This window comes from Rhipicephalus sanguineus, chromosome 4 (genome assembly GCF_013339695.2).
Source record: "Rhipicephalus sanguineus isolate Rsan-2018 chromosome 4, BIME_Rsan_1.4, whole genome shotgun sequence".
Classification (NCBI taxonomy): Eukaryota; Metazoa; Arthropoda; class Arachnida; order Ixodida; family Ixodidae; genus Rhipicephalus; species Rhipicephalus sanguineus.
In genome coordinates, this window is record NC_051179.1 from 149,628,314 (window position 1) to 149,647,692 (window position 19,379).

General features: G+C 43.7%; 1 protein-coding gene across 1 annotated transcript in view; it reads right to left on the reverse strand.

Moving 5' to 3' along the window:
- Positions 1-456: 456 nt before the first annotated feature.
- Positions 457-19,379, reverse strand: part of LOC119391729 (acetylcholinesterase) — a 31,642-nt gene continuing 12,719 nt past the window's right edge. Inside the window, exons 2-8 of the mRNA XM_049415377.1 lie at positions 17,101-17,382; positions 13,587-13,705; positions 9,890-10,115; positions 5,959-6,139; positions 3,183-3,389; positions 2,217-2,371; positions 457-673 (exon numbers count right to left, since the gene is read on the reverse strand). Coding sequence (XP_049271334.1) covers positions 457-673; positions 2,217-2,371; positions 3,183-3,389; positions 5,959-6,139; positions 9,890-10,115; positions 13,587-13,705; positions 17,101-17,382 — 1,387 coding nt within the window. The remainder of the gene's footprint in view (positions 674-2,216; positions 2,372-3,182; positions 3,390-5,958; positions 6,140-9,889; positions 10,116-13,586; positions 13,706-17,100; positions 17,383-19,379) is intronic.

The window sequence follows — 19,379 nt, forward strand, 5'->3', positions numbered from 1 at the left end:
ATGCTACAGAATCTTTATGTGCTTAAATGTTTGCAATGGGCGCAAAGCTACATCAAATGATGAAACCCCGAGAATTAATGAAAAGATTTGATCGGGCAAGTTAATTTCTCCATTCAATATTTTCCTTTATTCCCATCCACTCATCAGTTATTCTTGACGCTACTGTACTTTTTTTACCTTGGGGCGTTTGGTCTTGTACTTTGCATATATAGCGCTCACCAGTGAAGCTGTATTGCCGATGTGGACATTATGCACATCAGGGTAGATTAGTAGCCATCGAGACATATTGATGAGTTTCCTCTTTTTTGTGAGCCTAGCAACGCTAAATATATTGCTATCTCTTTAAATAGCAATCTTTGGTATCAAAAGAGGAGAGCCAGATGAAACATTGGTCACGTGATACCTAATATTTTTTTCTTGAACGTCGGTATGAAGACAAATTCACATTGATAGAAACTATCGGTCGTGTCCTTCCGTGCCAAATTCACTGGAATCAGAGTCCGGATGTCTGATGCTCTGCTGAAGGAGTGCGTCGATTTGTTCGCACGTCTTGTGGACGAACCTCGTGGGGGCGGACAACTTCATGCCATCCTTGATGATGACCGAGATCGCCGTCCACCGCGAGTCCTCGATCATCACAGGCCAAGGATTGCCGTTCACGTTCGGCAACCTCCTGAATAAGATCAGAGTGCCATACGGGATAAATGTTCTGGTGGAAATAGACATGTGACGCAGGCCACAAACACACAACTAGTCATCGTCGCATCATTGTCATTATATTGCCTAGTCAGATAGCTCAACGAAGCCATCTTTCAATAACTCCCTCCTCTAGGAAAGGCTGCAATACGTCTCAGCCAGTAAGCATGGAAGACACGTCATACGCTCTCAAAAAGAGTGAAGGGCTGTTTTATTAAAGGATGCTGATTCTTCAGAGTATCTTTGAACTTTAAAGAGCGTAATTCAGGGGTCTCAAAGACCCGTTCTGAGAACCTTTCGCTAGCGGCTCGCGGCTTCGCAAGCAATAAAGCTTTGAGACTTCTGGCTAAGCGGAATGATCATTATTTTTCTCGCCTACTGCGATTAATACCACTTGTTCGGGTAAGCTGCGGCGTCGGGACTGGTCTGGAGCATTTTTTGGGAGGCAATCTATGCTGTCACCATGTGTTCAAACCTAGCAGTGCAAGAAAATATCTATATTTAAGAATCGGCGTCCAGTTCTCAGTCAGTCTTGAAATCGGTAAAGATATGTTTCTCGAATCTTGACGCCAAATCTCCGCTAGAAATATACGCCATATACCCATATTTTCATATACGTCATATAGAAAAGGCGTTCTCTCAAATGGAAATGTTATGTGACATTTTCTTCAATCTCTCTCCCTGTCCCCCCACCCCCCTCACGCACCGACCAACATCATTGTCGCAGCCCTTGCGAGACTAAATTTTGTGATTGCGGTTCGCTAACCGAGGCACGTTTCAGGCCCCTGGCGTAACTATTTGACTCGTTTATTTCGTCGGAATGGCTCTTAAAGCAAAGCTACAAATTTCGCTTCATTGTCCGGAATTTGTGAATTAAAATCTACAGTTGGAACGGATGTCCACTTGACATAATGACTGGTACGCAATGAGCAGAAAATATTTTACAATTATGATGCGTAACTTTTATATATATATATATAATATACGTGGCAACCAATATGAGAAGATGGGTTATCGGGGAATATTCCAATGACTGCTATTGACTTTTGTTGAATGTGCATCCAAAGACTCTGGTACAAACCCGCCGAAGCGTTTGAAATTACAACTTCTGTGCGACAGCAATATTTCGTATGAGTTTGTATGCCTTCAAAAAGGCGAACCTAAATCAATACCCTAGGAGAAGAGCAGCATACGCTAGTAGCATGCATTTCGATTATGTAAAGAGTAGCGCAGATTGCCTGCCTTTTGGTATTTGGTGCGCACGGAGTGCTTTCGAACCAGCAAGATAATACGTATCGCGATAAAGAAAGTTCAATGAACGTCAGTGACGAGGGCATATCGCAATCACATTTAGTGAAGGCGGGGTTTCGTTGGACTGCGAGATTTGTTGAAGACGAAGCTGTACCTTCAAAATACACGTTTCACGGCATCACATGCTAGTGCGAAAGTAGCTTTATTGTTAAGCACGCAAGCTTGTCAAGGGACTGAGTAAATCCGTGAAAGAGGAAGCAACGACGTACCCTTTTTTTATGAAGGTGGACCACACCTTCATGTATTGGAGGCTTGTTTCTTTCATCCGCTCGGGGTAAGGTGGGTCTGATGATATCAGTGGCACGCCGAACAGCATGTCCAAATCAGGAAAAGGCATCTCGACCACATCGCTTGGATATGGATCCTGGTGAACATGCAACGGTGAGCATGCATCAAGTGTACAAAGATTCCAGTAATCGCCGAAATATTCCTGCAGAACGGCGTAACAAACACCAAGCATTTATTGTTAAGGTATATGACGAGATTATTATAAGTGCGGGGCTTTTCATCCGTGTTTGTCTCCTTGTATGTCGCCTGGCTCTCTTAGTGTTGTGGCCTTGCTCTGCTACCTAAAGCATCAGTCATAACCAACACCTAAATTCCTGCTGTTTCTGTGTTTCTTTTGAAGTGGCAATGTAAGCTTGTATAAGTATTTGAGGTGACCATTTTGCCTTCTTTCTTCTCAATGATGTGACTTCATTTGGTCCACAAGTTTGCGTTGAAAACACAAAACACGATCCACAGTTTTTTGTACCAAGTGCCCGACATTCTCGCAATTTGCACTGAATAACTCTCTGAGGGCAATTTACAAACGTAGAAAACTGAACTGCTTATCAATTTAGGTTTCTGACACTTACTGTTGGTACATGAATAATTAATGGTTTGCACTTGCGTTATCATGAAACAGAATGCCATGCTAATAAGTGGGCCCGTAATGAAAGCAAGTAAAACAACAGTAAGAATTTTGCGTACTCATATCTTCCACAATTCTTCACAAAAATGCTGTTGCACTGCTTGAAAAAAAAATGCGGGTGCTGTTTTCAGGGTGCATGACACATAACCTATAGTCGAAACATTAACCGCAGTTTTACTTGCTCTTTCATATGTCGTTAAAACAAATATTCCTGCCCCTCTCATAACTGGTACTCACACGCAACAGCGAGATTTACACTTACGTCGTCATCGTAAACAAAACCGTATATCGTGGCGTGCATGACACGGTACAGATCGCCGAGCTGCTCAATAGGGCAACGGATCAAAAGATCCTCCAGAAATCTCGGCCAAATATCGCTGCTTTGGACAGTGTCTCTGCGCAGTTTGTCGAAGATCGCAGCGAGGCCCGTGAAGTTGAAGTACTCCTGGAGTCTTGTAAGCGTGTCTTCCTGCGTGGTGCATTAGAGTGACACTGTGAATAAAACTGTGTCACGCGAGAATGAAACAACAAATGAAATCGACTGAGTAAAAGGTACCCACAATGGTGATTTGAAATTTTGACTTATATCGTGTGTTTGCGTTTTGCATAGCCTATATTAGATTACCCATTGGAAATATGGTTTACTGCTCCCAGTCCTATAGAAACAAGTTCGAACGAAAATGTAGCGATAGACTTATCATCCTAATCTAAAGAAAAAAAAAATATTCTTTCAAAATGGAACGGGACAATGAAATTTCTGTGCACGAAAACAGAGTTAGCCGCAATTTACGGGTGTGGAGCACGACAGATGGTGGGGCGAATAAATTACGACGTTTTTTGCGAGTCAATGCTTCACGTGCACATTATATTTCAACAATTATGAGCATCATGTTAGTTTTCGTGCAATGAGAACGTCGTCTAGTAGACACAACATGTTCCGTCGAAGCTCCAAGATTGTTCCCCGTTTATAAATTTGCGTAGACTCTCGCGCTCTCGCATCGTTTGATGTGAAATCGTTTTTACGCAACATGTTTCACCTCCATCTAGCAACAATGATTTACGTTACTGAGTTTCGAGATCGTGTTGCTGCGTGGCAGTGGAAATGCAGAACATTGTTTAGGTTTTAAAGTTAGTTGATTTTCTAATGTATAGACCTGAAAAACTAACACATAATTGATACTTGCGTCGTAGGAATCGGCATACCACGAAGTGAAACGCGTCTTCACAGAAATACTTGGCTATTCGTTGTAAATTGATACATCAGAGCTTGCGCATTGATTATTGGTGTTTCAGAGCTATAGCATCGTTTACCGTGGATGCACCGACACTGAAGCATGGTGGCTGATTTCCATCCCGATTATTAACTTCCGTGATCTTGATTAAACCTTTGTGGTAGTTGAAGTAGTTAACATACACCTGGACAGAGCGTATGGCGAACCTCACACAAAAATGGCGTCAACAAGCGCATAATAAACACTGATACTCGATATGTACTTATTCAAAGCGTCGTCATTTCAGGAGAGAAACGGCAATGTGTATGCTGCCCAGTCAAACGTTAACCTACCCCTCTGATAATGCATACGCCGCCACACAGCGCTTCAGGAACGCGAGAGGCAGAGCTCGTAGCTTGTGTCGTGAAGGCTCGAAGGCTCGAAGGCGTTCTATTTACCGCTGTCATCTCTCTCGCGGAGATGGTACGAGATATACAAGGCGCGTTGTTAAAGCCACATGTATGTGTGTTAGTCGTGCAGTGGGTTGATCACCCGGTGCCTATCTCCGCGGACCGATAGCTCACGTGTTCGACTCCAGGTCATCCGCGTCAAGGTTTTCTTTGTCACGTGTTCGTGTGTGTTTTACCAACGTCATTTTCGTGGCGGAAATGACGTGAGTGAAATAATGGTGGACCCCGGCACAAAAGACAGTCGTGTTAAAAAGCTGCGTTGCAGATACAATGTGCTTGAGTGACCGCTTCTCGGTGGCAGGCCCGCAGCCAGAAACTTCTTTCTTGGGGAGGGGGGGGGGCACTTGAACACCTATCTTCATTATTTATTTTTCGTAAAAACACCTCCTTCACAAAAATTTCGTGGGAGGCCGGGCCCCTAGCCCCCTCACCCCCTGGCTACGGGGCTGCTCGGTGAACACCGCAGCTGAGGAGAATAACGACTGTGCATGCAACATTGGCCGTTTTGAAATCTCCTCGATCGCCTACTGCACGCACATTTGCGAAGTGCCCACTACGCCATACTTCATACTTCTGCGAATGCGCGATGTACCCACTACGCATCTGTAACGCAATTACACACCAAACGCAAAGAATAAGCGGTCCAATTGGATATTTCAGACGGCTTTACGTTTTTCGTGACCATGTTCTGCTGCGACGCGCCTTTTTTAAAAAATGCCACGTGAGCATCCGGTCTATTGTGACAGGGATGGCGGATTTCCTGCGCACCCAGTGCGCTCAGTTTTGGTTTCGCCAGATCGGGGCCTTAAATTTTTGTGATAATTGTCTGAAATTACGAGCGTTTTTCGCAATTTTCAGAAATTGGAATGCCATAATTTGTCACGTCCTACAGCTTTTCCATATAAACAACGGCCCTAAAGATAATAAATAAAAAGTTAACAGAGTGTTATTAATTGCTTATTTAAATGTAACTTAAGTAAGGGGCGGCAAAGTTTTCCGCCTCGGCGTAGAGTTCGTTTAAGAAGACGACAGGGGCCCTACTGTCATAGCATTTTTATAAAATATCTGTATTGCTTGTATAACAAAAACACCTTTTAAATATATATATATATATATATATATATATATATATATATATATATATATATATACACATATATATGAAAACCATTCAAAATCGAGTCGTTGGACGCAAATGTGTAGATGGAGCTATTTTGCAACTCTCCATTCCTGGGAACATTGTGAATGTTTATGACAGTATGTTCCGTACATCGGAAGTACCACTGGTGACGTCCCTGGCGATGTCGTGAAAAAAGTCGGAAGCTAGCCTTCTTCCTTGACCGGCCACGTAGCCCACCAGGATATCGATGCCGTCGTGCTGCTTCGGTTCTGCCGCAAGAAGAGTGGCCGGCGGTCCTAGGAGACGCTGCGATGCCAGATCAAACAGCTTCGAGGCGTCAGCCATGTCCAGGCATTCACCCGATGCTGGTCCGCATCCAAGTGCCTTCTCCACGAGGTACGCCCGAAACGGAGCATACCTTGAATGACAGTTGAAGGGTCGGCGTTAGCTTTTCTGTATTACGCTAGTCATTGTCGTGTTCTAGACTCTCGGCAACCAAACCAGCGGACGCCTGTGAAATCTGCAAGAAACCCCAGTATTTCAGAGATGTAACCGTAATTCGCGCTTAACATAACTTTTTCTGAATTTTCAATCATAAGGGTCATTTTACCCTAACTTACAAGCCAGAGCGTCCATAATCACCAGTGGGCAAAATGAAACATCAGTCCCTACAGGTGTGTTAGAACATGAGCTACAGCTCTAGCACAACTTCCCTTATAGCCGCCCAGTGTATTTAGACCACATTACCAACCGTTACTGCCTGTGACTGACTCGAATGCGTTCCGTTTAATTTCATACATACCAAGAGATTAACGTAACCGTAAGAAACATGGTGGTGAAACTAACCTCCATTTACACTACTCCAGGCATCAAACATCACATATAGCTCAGGACATGAGGCACCCTAAATATGACATAACCAGAGTGGGACTTTGAAATCCTAGCGAAATCGAAGCAATAATTCACTCTTGGCATTATAACATGGTGTTTACGCAGTTAACGGTGAGAATTCTCAAAGAAATTGCGCTACCTTGAAACCTAAGGAAGAAGGGAATCAAGCGATGCTCCTCCAAAACACCCTACGCACCTACAGACGTTGCAGATGGTTATTATAATAGAATAGCGTGTTCCTTCAACCGCAAGAAAAACATTATTCATGGATTATAAAGTTAATTATAGCTTAGATTCTCAATATGCCAGACTAGCCTTCAATGATGAGCTGCGCAAAGTGATTGACTTTTTGTTAATTTCCCAGACTACTGGCTGCCTAGAGCAGTTTTGTTACGGTACATAGGGAAGGTGTTATTATTTCAGAAACTTGAATAGACGACAGGAACGATACAAGCAGGAAAAACCTGACGCTCAACTTGGCCCTACAGTTAAATACTCACAGCGATCACGACCAGTTTATCAGCTGCGCATGCGTGGACGATATGGTGGCATTTCCTTCGTATCAGGACGCTGCCAGAAGTTCAGTGTTCGTGCTGTATCGTCCTGGTATTCGTGCTTACGTTTGCTCACTTTGATCAATCCGCGAGGCATTCATTAGGTGTATATACTCCTAATATTGTTTGGGATTTATGTTCGTTACAAGTAGCTGTCCCGCCGCCGTGGTATAGTAGTTGCGGTGCTCCGATGCTGACACGAAAGTCGCGGGTTCGATCCTCACCACGGCGGTCGCATTTCGGTGGAGGCGAAATACTACTGGCTTGTCTACTAAGCGATGTCGGTGCACGTTAATGAGCACCAGATGGACGAAATTTCCATAGCCCTACACTACGGCACACCTTATAATCATATCGTAGTTTTGGCACGTAAAACCTCAGATGTTTCAATCAATCAATCAATCAATCAATCACTCAATCAATCAATCAATCAATCAATCAATCATTTATTTAACTTGCCCAGGAACAACCGTAAAGACTTTGTGCAGGCGCACGCAGAAATAAAACAACAAATAATGAACTATACAATGCAGACAGTCTTCAGCAGAAAATAAAAAGAGCAATAACGCATAGACAAGAAGAAATCAACGGAATAGGGGAAGAATACAATAAGAAAATACGAGTAATATTGAAAGGGAATGCAAAATAATATTGCATATATAGAACTATGTGGAAGCTGGCTGAAAGACGGAGAAGGTAAGTATTTGTACATTGTGCAAAACTATGTCAACACAGTGCAACGCTCCGATGAAAACAGTGACTGTCAACTATGAAAAACGTCAAGATCAAGAAAATTAACATTACAGACACCTTGTATTCTGTGAACACTAGAGTGTTGGAAGAAGCAGGCAGGTGCATTAAACGGTCTATTCTCTCTGGTTAACTTACGCGGAATTCAAAAATTAACACAACTAAGAAGTACAGGACAGGATATAATACCGTGAAAGAGCTTGTAAAGCAATCCCGCGACTTTCGATCCCGCGACTTTCGGGCCAGCAGTTACTCAGCACTGGTCCACTAATAATGAAGAATACAACAGTTAGCCCAACAAAAGGGTATGTCCCACAGAAATTCGTGCGGCCCATCGGAAAACTGTCATCATCATAAACGGGTGTGTGCCACGAAAATTAGGTAAATCCCACTACTCACCACTGGTTCACTCAAAAAGAAGAAGGCAATAGTTAGCCCAAGACTAGGGAACAGGAAAAGCAATGGCGGCTACGAGAAGACCCCGAAGCGATGGAAGACCTACGCGAACGACGACCTGCCCGTAGATCTATGAGAGGTGCGAAGGGTTGGTTTCAGCAAGAGTTTGTCTCTAGTTGGACATCCATGTCGTGTCTGTGACTTTATTAGAGGTGCGAGCGCTTGGTTTCAGCGCGAGTTTCTGTCTCTGGAGTTTGGACATCCGTGTCGTGTCTGTCACTGTATGTGGCTTAACTCGAACCTCTCTGCGCTCAGCATCAACGTAGAAACCACCTAGCATCACCTAGCTAAAGCCTAGCAAAGACCTAGAACAAACTTATAAACCCTCATCCACCTAGCTAAGGCCTAGAAACAACGCAGAATCAACCAGATTAGTCTTTAGAATCGTCCAGTTTCGCTCTTTCAAGGCTTTCACTGCTTAATGCTTAGTGCAAGCTTCGATAATTTTTATCAGACCACCGTGCTTCCGAAAGACACATGGGAGACAACGGTCGTTCTTTTAAGAGAGGAGACTGCCGCATCCTTTTGTGAGCGAGCCGTTGATAGAATCACTGATGGTTATAAATTAAACGCCTTTTTCTACATCGACGATTGCGACGTTTAAGTCAGTTGTTTGAAGACCACGTTTCACACCTGAATGAAATTCCTTTAAGGTTTCAGGAAGCGGATATTAAGTTCAAACCACAAGACTGCGTAATGTGCATGGCAGTCAAGTACCGTTCTCGCAGTGTGATCAAAGTGCGTTATGCTGATCCATCGAAGGTGGCGGCTCTACAGAAGTGCTGGGCTTCTCGTTTCTTTGTTAAGAAAACAGCGCGACAGAAAAAAAATGAAGTAATCTTTGCCACATGAACACAAATGTCTTTTCACTTTCGTTTTTTTCTGTCGAACCGTTTCTTTTAAAAGCGCATCTGTACCAACTCGTCCAACTGTCAGTCCTAATTCTCAATTCATACAGTAACTGTAATTATTCATCAGGCTTTCGTCGTATTCCTGGATGCTTATTCCTAATTGCAGTGCTATTGCCTAATTTGTTCGATATTTCGTAGAGATGGACTCTTGTAAATAATCCCCCCCCCCTCACCAACACCCTGTCGACGACGGTTGGATTGGCTCCCCGCCCCTCCTTCCAAGGGCCAATCAAGAACGTTCCCCTCTGTATACAGACCCCGCTTCGCTCATCTAAGAAATACATTTGAACAGAAAAAAAATATTTCTTTAGTGATCTGCGAGTTCCTACTCAGAAACGACATACAAGAGCTGTCATGCTTAAAACTGACTCAATGTCGCAGGAAAATATATTCAACTTAATTGTTAATTAGAACGGACGCTTCAGTGTATACATGCAACTCTCCTAAAGTACGAAGACTTCATCGTGAGCTAAACTACCATGCCACAAGTACTCACCGAGGTAGCTTGTATTGTTTCCGAAGAATATAATGACGCTGCAGGCGTCGGTAATGCACGGTGTACTTAGGATATTTTCGCAGCTAATTGATGCGGCACTGAAGTCTCACCTTTGCAGCGGTGACCCACCGTGAAGTAGGACACGCTTGATGATGTCACGAACGTTTTCGCGGTTCGAAAGCACCATCTCGCCAACGGTCCACGCTCCACCTCCAGCGCCCAGCAAGCTTATCTCGCTAGTGTTGCCACCGAAATACTTGATGTTGTGCCACGTCCACTTGATTGCAAGCATCTGGTCTGACAGCGACAGCAATGGAACTTCTTGTGGCTGATCCTCTGCAAAAGGTGTCACGCACATGTTCGTGTTTCCTTTAGGCAACCCAATGCGGAACACGAAAATTCACCTGGCGTTGACATTTTGCGTCATGGTTTCTACACACACTTTTCCGCCATACTGCAGGCCTGAAATATTCTATTTAGCTCAGCCCTGCGATAGGAAAAAATATCCACTTCATGCTGGTTGCTTCAGTAAAGGTAAGAACTGTAGATGATGAAAAGTCTCAGTACAAACACGAATGCTTGCGATTTAATTGCATATGACTGAAATTTATTCAGGCACTGACTAAGCCCTTGGTTAGCACTCACCTTGTGAAAATTTCAGAAAAGAACGAAAGAAGATGAGGGTCTGATAAAATGAGTGTGCTATGGTCTCGTTTTACCAAGATGTGGCCATATTCCAAAGGTGTGACCAATTTTGGAATGTTCCGTACGCCTTCTCGAAAACCAATTCGCACAATCTTTCCATTGCTTATCTGCTACCTTACGGTTATCTTTAATTATCCATATGTACGTGATGCAATAGTTCACTGTGTGCTGCTGTTTGCAGAGCCTGAGGTACAATTAAGATAGTTACTTGAGATAGTTACTTCAATATAGCGGCTCGAGTTAATTCCAGAACTTGTGTAACAATACGTGTGTAACAGAAGCATGCCACCGCCAAATGTAGGTAGCTTCCAGGCTCTGATTTAAGCGCTTTTGGTAAATGTCAGAAGGCAAATATCATCTCTGAGGGCTCGCTTCTCAAGCGTAATGGGCTACTCCTCCCTCACATTCTTCGTGATATTTTCCGTGTGTAACTTTGAAAGAATGCAACATTCTACCATAAACGCACACGCGTTATGCGCCACCTTTCGATACATTCCTTAACCTTATATTTATGCTCGTTTCTTTCTGCATAGGTCTTATATTTATCGTCTTTTCTTTCATTGACTGGAAACACCATTTTCATGGTAAAGAATGCATTACGTTCTCGTTAAGGTCACTTCCGATGAATGTGATGTGAATGAATAAACGTTCACAATGTCATCATATCAGGTTTCATTTTTTTCACAGCACTTTTGACAAGGCCATGTTTTCACACGCAACTGCTTCCTTAGAGACCATTGACTATAGATTCCCTAGCGGAAGCCCTCAAGCTAGAGGAATGTGCAATAAATGGAAAAACAGTAGTTGGTCTAGCGACACGAAGTTACACAGGAAGTTCAATAAAATTCGTCAAAGGCTTTCGAATTATGTATCTATACAGGTTCAAATAAATAAATAAATAAATAAATAAATAAATAAATGAATAAATACAATTTCGCGCTTATCGCGCCCGAGAGTCACAGTAGCACACATCGTAACAATCAGTCCCATCCTGTCATATTATAGTATCTTGGCATTATCGGTAAGAAAAAAGTCACAGTTTTGCAGCAACGGCGAAGCAATGAATGCGATAGCAATAAATTGGAATGTAACGCGAAGAACAGAAACAGCTCAATATTGCCAGCGCTCGAGCCCAAAGGACGCACGAAAATAACGCACACAGGACGAGCGTGAACTAATCCGTCACAGCTCGACACTTGAAGCGCACTGCTCAAACATAAAGGAGGACGCACGAAACGAACGAACAGGTACACACAAGACGAGTGCGAACAAATTGTCACAGTTGTTACTTATTTCTGTTTGAACAGCGTGCTCCTTTCGCAAACGCGGCCGCTGCAGCGAGTGAAGCGAAGTACCCTACCGGTCGCCCCTTCTTTCCTCGAGATAAGCGCACGAAAGCGACCACGCCCTGTAGGGAGAAGAGAAACGGCGTTCGCAGGAGCGGGGCGACGATCTTTAAAGCGCGCCACACGCGCGCACATCGCACCATCTATGTGACCACTAAGAAAGAATGCTGAAGTGGATGGTGTATATAAATAGCTCGCCGTTAGCAGGCTGTAAGATGGTGCTGTCGTGGCCTAACGTCTAACGCCGCGCGCTGCAAAGCGAGAGGTCGCCCGTTGCATACCGCGCGTCGGATGGAATTTCTTAATTATTTTTCTTCGTGGCTTTTCTATATATATACATACTTATACATATACGGTGATTGACGGCGGCGGCGGCGACGGGGACGGACATTTTCCAGCCGAGACTGTCCATATAATTGCTATCGCAATAAAAAAAAAATGAGACGACCCGCACACAGATGCGTAAAGTTCTATTTGGGATTCCATTTAAATATCACGCGAAAAAGAAACGTGATAATACGTGGAATATTATTAGGCGGAATATTTTTGTAAATATTACGTTGTAGTGCGCGAAATCCACAACATATCGGCTTTGCATTGCTCCTAATGATATAATAACCTTGGCTTTACTTCCTTTTCACTATTTCTAAGAAAAGAATTCCGTGACCTAATCGACGGCGCATCGAGAAAGCTCAAACAAAGCTTCTAAATTTACTAATGGTGTGTCTTTTTGTAGCATTCGTGCCCGAGAATAAAGTGTTTTATGGTAAGCCCTCTTTGTACCCAAAAACGAAAAGAAAAAGCACTTTTTTCTCCTCGAAATACGAGCGATGTAAAAACAACCGTCGCGCCCCTCGCTTGATGAGAGGCAACATGGAAGTAAAATATTAACTCACGGATATTCTACTGTACGAATCCTGCCAGGTATTCAGCAAATAACGTACGATTTTCTTCGGGTTTCCCTTTGAGAAAACACGGGATAGACTACGGGAACAAATGGTTTTGCGCACCGCTTTTATATAAATTTGACGAAACATCAAATGTCTGCGACTCGTCAAGTTATACTCAAGAGTAGTGCGAATACGCCTACGACCGTTACGTTTGCTATGCACGTCATCACCCTGTAGCCTGCAGTTTGGGACGACTCAACTGACGTCTCTACTTTAATATTAGGTCGGACCACGAGCTATCTTTTACACGCCAGTGTACTCGGCGTGCCTGGTAAGCACGCCATATGCGCACAACTACTCAGTTTCCCCGAGGAATTCGAACCACCTAGCGCTTGGCACAAAGCTAAAAATCTGGCATAGACTAGTATTGGCTGAGTGCTTCGCGTGAAATTGATTCCCACAATGCGTGGGATCAGCTGGATTTTCTTTCACTCTATGTCTCCATATAAGAAATGTTGCCCTATGGAGCCGCAGTCTTCCCGTGCTAACAGAGCTGGAAGTCACATTTCACAGGCATGAGAGGCAACGTGAAGCGTTTGTTCATCTGTCTTTGCGCCCTATGCAGCACGCCAGGGCTATGACAACAAGTTCTCGATGTCATCCAGTGAGATGCGTTCGTCTGTTACCCGCGTGAAGCAACGCTAGTTCATTTGATCAGCATGGTTGGGTTGTTGGTGCAACAGCCAACAAAGCTACTAACATGCTTACATCGTGTAGTTATCTAAGACAGCAAATAGCGCTTCCTAGTTTCCGGAAAAAACTGTGACTTTCGCAGCAAAAAATAGCATGCAAAAAACGTCTTTAACCTTTCAATGGTACAGCGAGAGGTCCGAGCCGGAAATTTGGCGCCACAATCACCACGCCGCCCAGGCTTGACAGCAGCGCTCCGTTGTACCAGTCGGCTCCCCCTTGACCAAACCCCACGCTGAAAAGCACCACGACGACGGAGGCTGAAGCATGGCATACGTCGCTCGTGTAGTCGCATGGCGGGACAGGGCTCCATATGTTAAGGTATAGGCAGTCTTCGCTGTACCAAGGCTTGGATACTTCTCCGTACAATTGTGACTTCGGCCATGTGGTGTTTGAGCCGTTTTCAACCACTTGCATGCACCTGTGCAAAAATACAATATGCGCAGCCGAGTAGGCTTTGAATTCTGAATACCTGCTTGCTGGCAAACATACATCTTCGGACAAATATACCCATAAGAGGGGAAACACGGCGAATGGCAATATGATTATATATGCTTATCGCTTGCATTCACCCTGTTTCTTGGCTTTCAGAGATGTTTCGTTCAAAGTGGTATCCTGGCCACGAGTGCTGAAACGTCAGTCGAGTCGAGATAAATGGGTACTGAAATCAAAACTACCACTTTTTTCACAAGTATGGGAACAAATTGGAAAGCTCAGTGAAACCATATTTCTGGATCAGTAGGAGGCACTTGTCGAACATCAGTACGATTTTTGCAAGATGAGTCAACAGAGGAGCCAATAGTGAGCGTAAAAGTAGAAATGATTCATAATTTCGAAAAGAAGTTATATACTGTCGGTGTTTTCCTTTACTTCAGCAAAGCTTTTGATTCTCTAAAGCATCACACACTGCATCAATCTGTATCAATATCTTAATTTATATGGAATTATAGGGGCTACATTAAATCTTATGAATAATGATATATTTTTCAGATAGATTTGAACTAGTGAGCCATAACAGCATTTGCTCAGAGTTCAAGGAAATAAAGTTTGGTGTACCCCATAGGTCCAGAATGGGTAATTTGTTTTTTTTTTCATTTATATTAACGATGTTGTAAGTACGCCGCTTACACCTAAAATGATCCTCCATGCCGACTATACCAGTTTGTTTTTCTCTGGACATAATTTAACTGTCCTGGAAACAGTGTCAAATTATGTGATACAAAAGTTGATAATTTGGTTTTCTCTCAACCAACTTCAACTAAATGTTTGCAAAACTAAATACATTGTCTTTATACCGTTTTCATTTTTGCGTGATTGAACGGGAATTGAATTCAGGTTAATGGGAGTATTTTTCGAAAAATATTTGAACTGTGCTCCTCACATCAAAAAAAAATTACCTATTAGCATTTTCAGGTCTCACCGAACCCTTCCTAAAATCAGGCATCTGATTCAGACTTGGTGCAAACGTAAGTTGTGATATTCAGTCATACATTCTCAACTATACCACTGCTCATTGATCTGGAACGCAACAAGCACAACACATTTATGTAAGCTGACAGCCCTAAAACAAGTCATCCAAAAGCCTCGGATGGCTTTATCGCACAGCAGAGCTCCTCTAAAAAATTACACCATTTCCCGCTAAAGGGGACCATGAGGCGATGCGAAGCCGGAGCACTTGCACGATCGCGTTTCGTTGGCGTTCGTTGGGCATGCTACCGACCTCGCGAAGAGGAACGCTACGCGCGTCTTGTCTTCCCTCTAGCCTGGCCGTTAATTCTCACAGGGCGAGCGGGGAACGCGGTCGACAGGCGTGCGAGAGGGGGGCAGCGTAGGAGAGGAGAGAGAGGGGGAGGGGACGCGCATGCGCTGGTGCTCATTGCGGCGTTGCGCAGAGAGAATTTCGGCATGTCTAGCCCGCGTTTCAGAGGAAGATTGGAAAGGGGGAGGGGAGAGGGAAAGTGGAGAGGAGGAGGGGAAGTGGAGAGGGAGGAGAGGAAGTGGAGAGGGGGAGAGGGGGAGTGGAGAGGGTATGCGCATGCGAAGTAAGGGTGGTCACGCCGCACACCACCACCACCACCACCGGATTGAACTCCGCCATAAGATACTTCACATCTAAAAAATGAGGCACTAAATGTTGATTAGCTTACAAGCTCAAGTTATAGTAACGAACTTACACCATGAAATGTAGAAAAAATGTAATATTTTACACACATACTTAACTAATCGCATGCAATATACTATAACATACAACCATTTGATGTTCCGCTCTGTAGAACCAAACATGTAACTAAACAACATAAATACATAACACCTACATTTCTAAATCAACACCCGCAAGTTCTAACTAAGGTGAACGCCTCTTTTTAAACGTATTGTTAAATCATATTTGTTGTCTTGTGCACCTGCATATTATAAGCAAGACATCAAACAGTCTGTGGTTTACGATGTTCCTAAAAAACTTGACTGAATTGGTTTTCACGTGGGCGTTATGAAGTGCAGCTAATGGCGATACCAAGCGTTTTTCTCCCCCTTCATTGCGTCCGCCTTTTTTGTATCATTTCTTAATGAGTGCTCACGCAATTGTTGAACAGTGCATGGGTGCAGAGCCATTGCCAGGCAGTCTAATCTGCCCTTAGCCAAAGAAATAAATGAAAATGAAGTACATGTAAGTGTAAGATTTAACGGATCGCGCTACCCCACGTTTGAGCTTCTAGCTACGCACAATTCTAATAATCCGCAAAAAACACAATTGGGTTATATCTGCACTCGACTGCGATTTCTTGTGCAAGATCTAGTTCATAGAAGGTCATTCTTGGGTTGCTAACCTTTTCAATGCACCCGTGGCAATTACAGCTCACATTTTTTTCCAATGCCATCGCGACACTTGCGCGCGGATGTCATGCACGAATGTAACTGTTGCTTGTTCTGTAATAATTTACTTGGAAGATATTATGAATGAGTTGAGGATAAGCAGCTTGTTGATTTACTTAAGTCTCTATACAATTTGCCTCAAGGGATGTGGCGAAGAGCAGCAGCGTGACTAACACGGTCGAGCCACGTGCACCAACAGGCTGCACATCAATCACTCAAAATGGTGCTAACATAAATAATGCTGCACAAAATCAAGTGCACATATTTGCAGTTAACAGTGACTGGCGTTTGAAATTCACAGTTTAAAAAAATGCGCTAATGAGGAGCACTCGTCGAAGTTAACGACAAGGAGAAAAGTCTAAACACGTACATACTAAACATGCCAGTCAATCCAAACTCTATGAACACGGGCCGTGAAACTCTTCTGTGATCAAAGCAACCAGACATATCCGTGTCACTGTCCTTCTAATTCTTAAGTGCCTCCTACCGCTTCTGAATATACGCAAAAGGCTGAAGTAAACACTGCATGAACTTGTTGCAATGATAATCTGCTGATACGTGAAAAACCGCTTGGTGGCTTAATATTACACTGGTAAGATAGGTGGCTTAATTGGTGGCTTAATATTACACAAGTAGCACTGGTAAAACAATATTCCTTCGGAGAGTGTTTATATTTGCATTTTAATAGGTGGTGCGCAGTTGCATGTGAACTCGGGCAGCGGTAGTCAATTCGGAGTTCCAAGAATTTATGACACCCACCGGACGCCTGGGAACTGCGGGACGATATGGTTGAGCCGCAGCCGATCGGCGGGACCTGCGCGTTGAAACCTGGCGGGCTTTGAGGCGTACGGGAGGCCCAGGTAGTGAAACACGTTATTTTCCATGACCCTGCGCAGTTCGCCACTGACGAGTCCCATCTCGGTGCGTACGCGCACGATGGTGCCCGTACTCAAGGCGTTGACCAAGAAGTATGCGAACAGCGTCAAGAACAGCGCGAACAGGCCAGCGTACGTCAGTTGGCACACTTTCTCGGCGCGTTCTCTGCGCATGAAAACGAAGCGAATGACTTCAAACCCACCTACAAGAACACTGAAATTAAATTATTGATTATAATCGACGCTTTATTTCGCACTTGGCAATAAAAGACTCTCAACTCACTCACCACATATGGCGGAGAGGCAGGGCAGCAGAAGTACATACACATTAAAAAATTTTTAACAATACAGTGAACCCCTTCACACCCCATTGCATTACCTTCGCTTACCTAACTAATCAAATCACTATCTCAGGGAATATTCCCAATATTGTAACGTTTTCGTGACGATGAAGAAGACTCCGGAAAAACTTGGAAATGCGTAACTCTTTATTTGGCCGTACTTGTGGCCGAGAAACGGAAAGTGAAACTGCAAGCAAGGCACGCTGTATACTGATAGCGGCGCACAGAGCGTCGGCCGTCGATTATCTGATGATCGCTGTGATGCGCCGTCTTTTATACATCATGCATCGAACTTTCCAGCCTTATCACTGGTGGTCGCGCAAGCTCTGGAATAATCTTGACTATTCGTGTCACGTGCGCAATCTTAACAAAATGATCTACTACAATCGCGAGGCTTCTCGAACCCTGCAGCACGGTTAGCGTCGAGCGTCGCAACCGCCCTTGCGGATCAAACCCGAAACATCAAAATAATACAAAAAGCGGGCGTGGCAATATAAAGTAACCGTTAATTTTTTTAAGAAAAATGTGACGTTTACTATTAAAAAAAGGCAGTTATCTCTACTCTCACATGTTCCTGGAGTTCTAGAGCCAGTGTTGAAACGGTTGACCGTTATCTGGCGATTGAACGTTGCATGGTTTTTATCGACGTGGTCAACGCAAGGGTCGCTGCCATTATAATTAGATGACTAAATTTTATTTCACCAGGACTGCGACACTGAAAGCCACTATGTTAAACAATATATCCGACGATAGAACGACACATGTAAAGTAAGATAAAGCGAAGATGACGGCACGGACAGCCCTTCTAAATCAAGTATGTAAGCCAGAGGAAAGTGCTTAAGGTAAATACACGGCATTGTGAATAGCAAATACACGGCATTGTTACTTCTTATCTGTATTTACGCAAACAGAACAGGCTTTTATGCTGTCGAACATAAATGGTTGATCGATTTTTTCGCATAAACACAGATATTACACGTTGTTCTCTAACATTGGCGTATAAGCAAGAAATTTCATTTCCCAAATTCACAACGCACCAGTAAATTCATAACATGACCAATTGTTAGAATTTCAAAGGTAGAAGTATGCTCTTGAACTATCAAGGCATAGGAGTATGTGAGAACTGAGTATCATTTTTCCTCCAAAGTCACTTGCACATACAAGCAGTGCCAGACACGCCACAGTTAGAGGCGCAGTTTCAGTGAAACGACTGCCGTGTGCTCCAGCCTACACTGTCGTCAAGTCTCAGTTTCTAGTGCGACGAATGAGGAGCTGTAGGAAGAAACGAAGTTCACAAATAAAGAAGTACGCAGTCTGCCTAGGTAACCTCTACAGTCGTAAGCGGATTGTATGCGCCTTCTCTTTCCTGCTTATGTTTTAAAAGCTTAACAACTAGAACTATGACGTCATCTAATGCATATTCACATCCGTTATGATGCTGGTGACTTAACTTTCTAGCTTAGGCTACGGAAAGTAGTGGTAGTCCATATATACCCGAAGGCATGCACACTTACCGTTCGTATATTCGAATTAGGTAACTGACTCCACGCGACCTGTCTTCAGACTCTCCCCACATCCTGCAGCCATACAATATGAAAAAAAAAAAAAACATTTGTTACAGCTCCTAGAAACAAGCATTGTCACTGTTGCCGTAGCACATGTCCCGCCTCTCAGATAGGCGAGTACTTGGGCAGTACGCCTCGGTATACAATTACGAGCGGTAGTATTATGTTTACGACGGAAGTTAATGATCTCCTTGGTCAAGACATCTTTTCTCGCTCTTGCAAGGCTCTGCGTTGTTATTATGGCAATGATTATCATC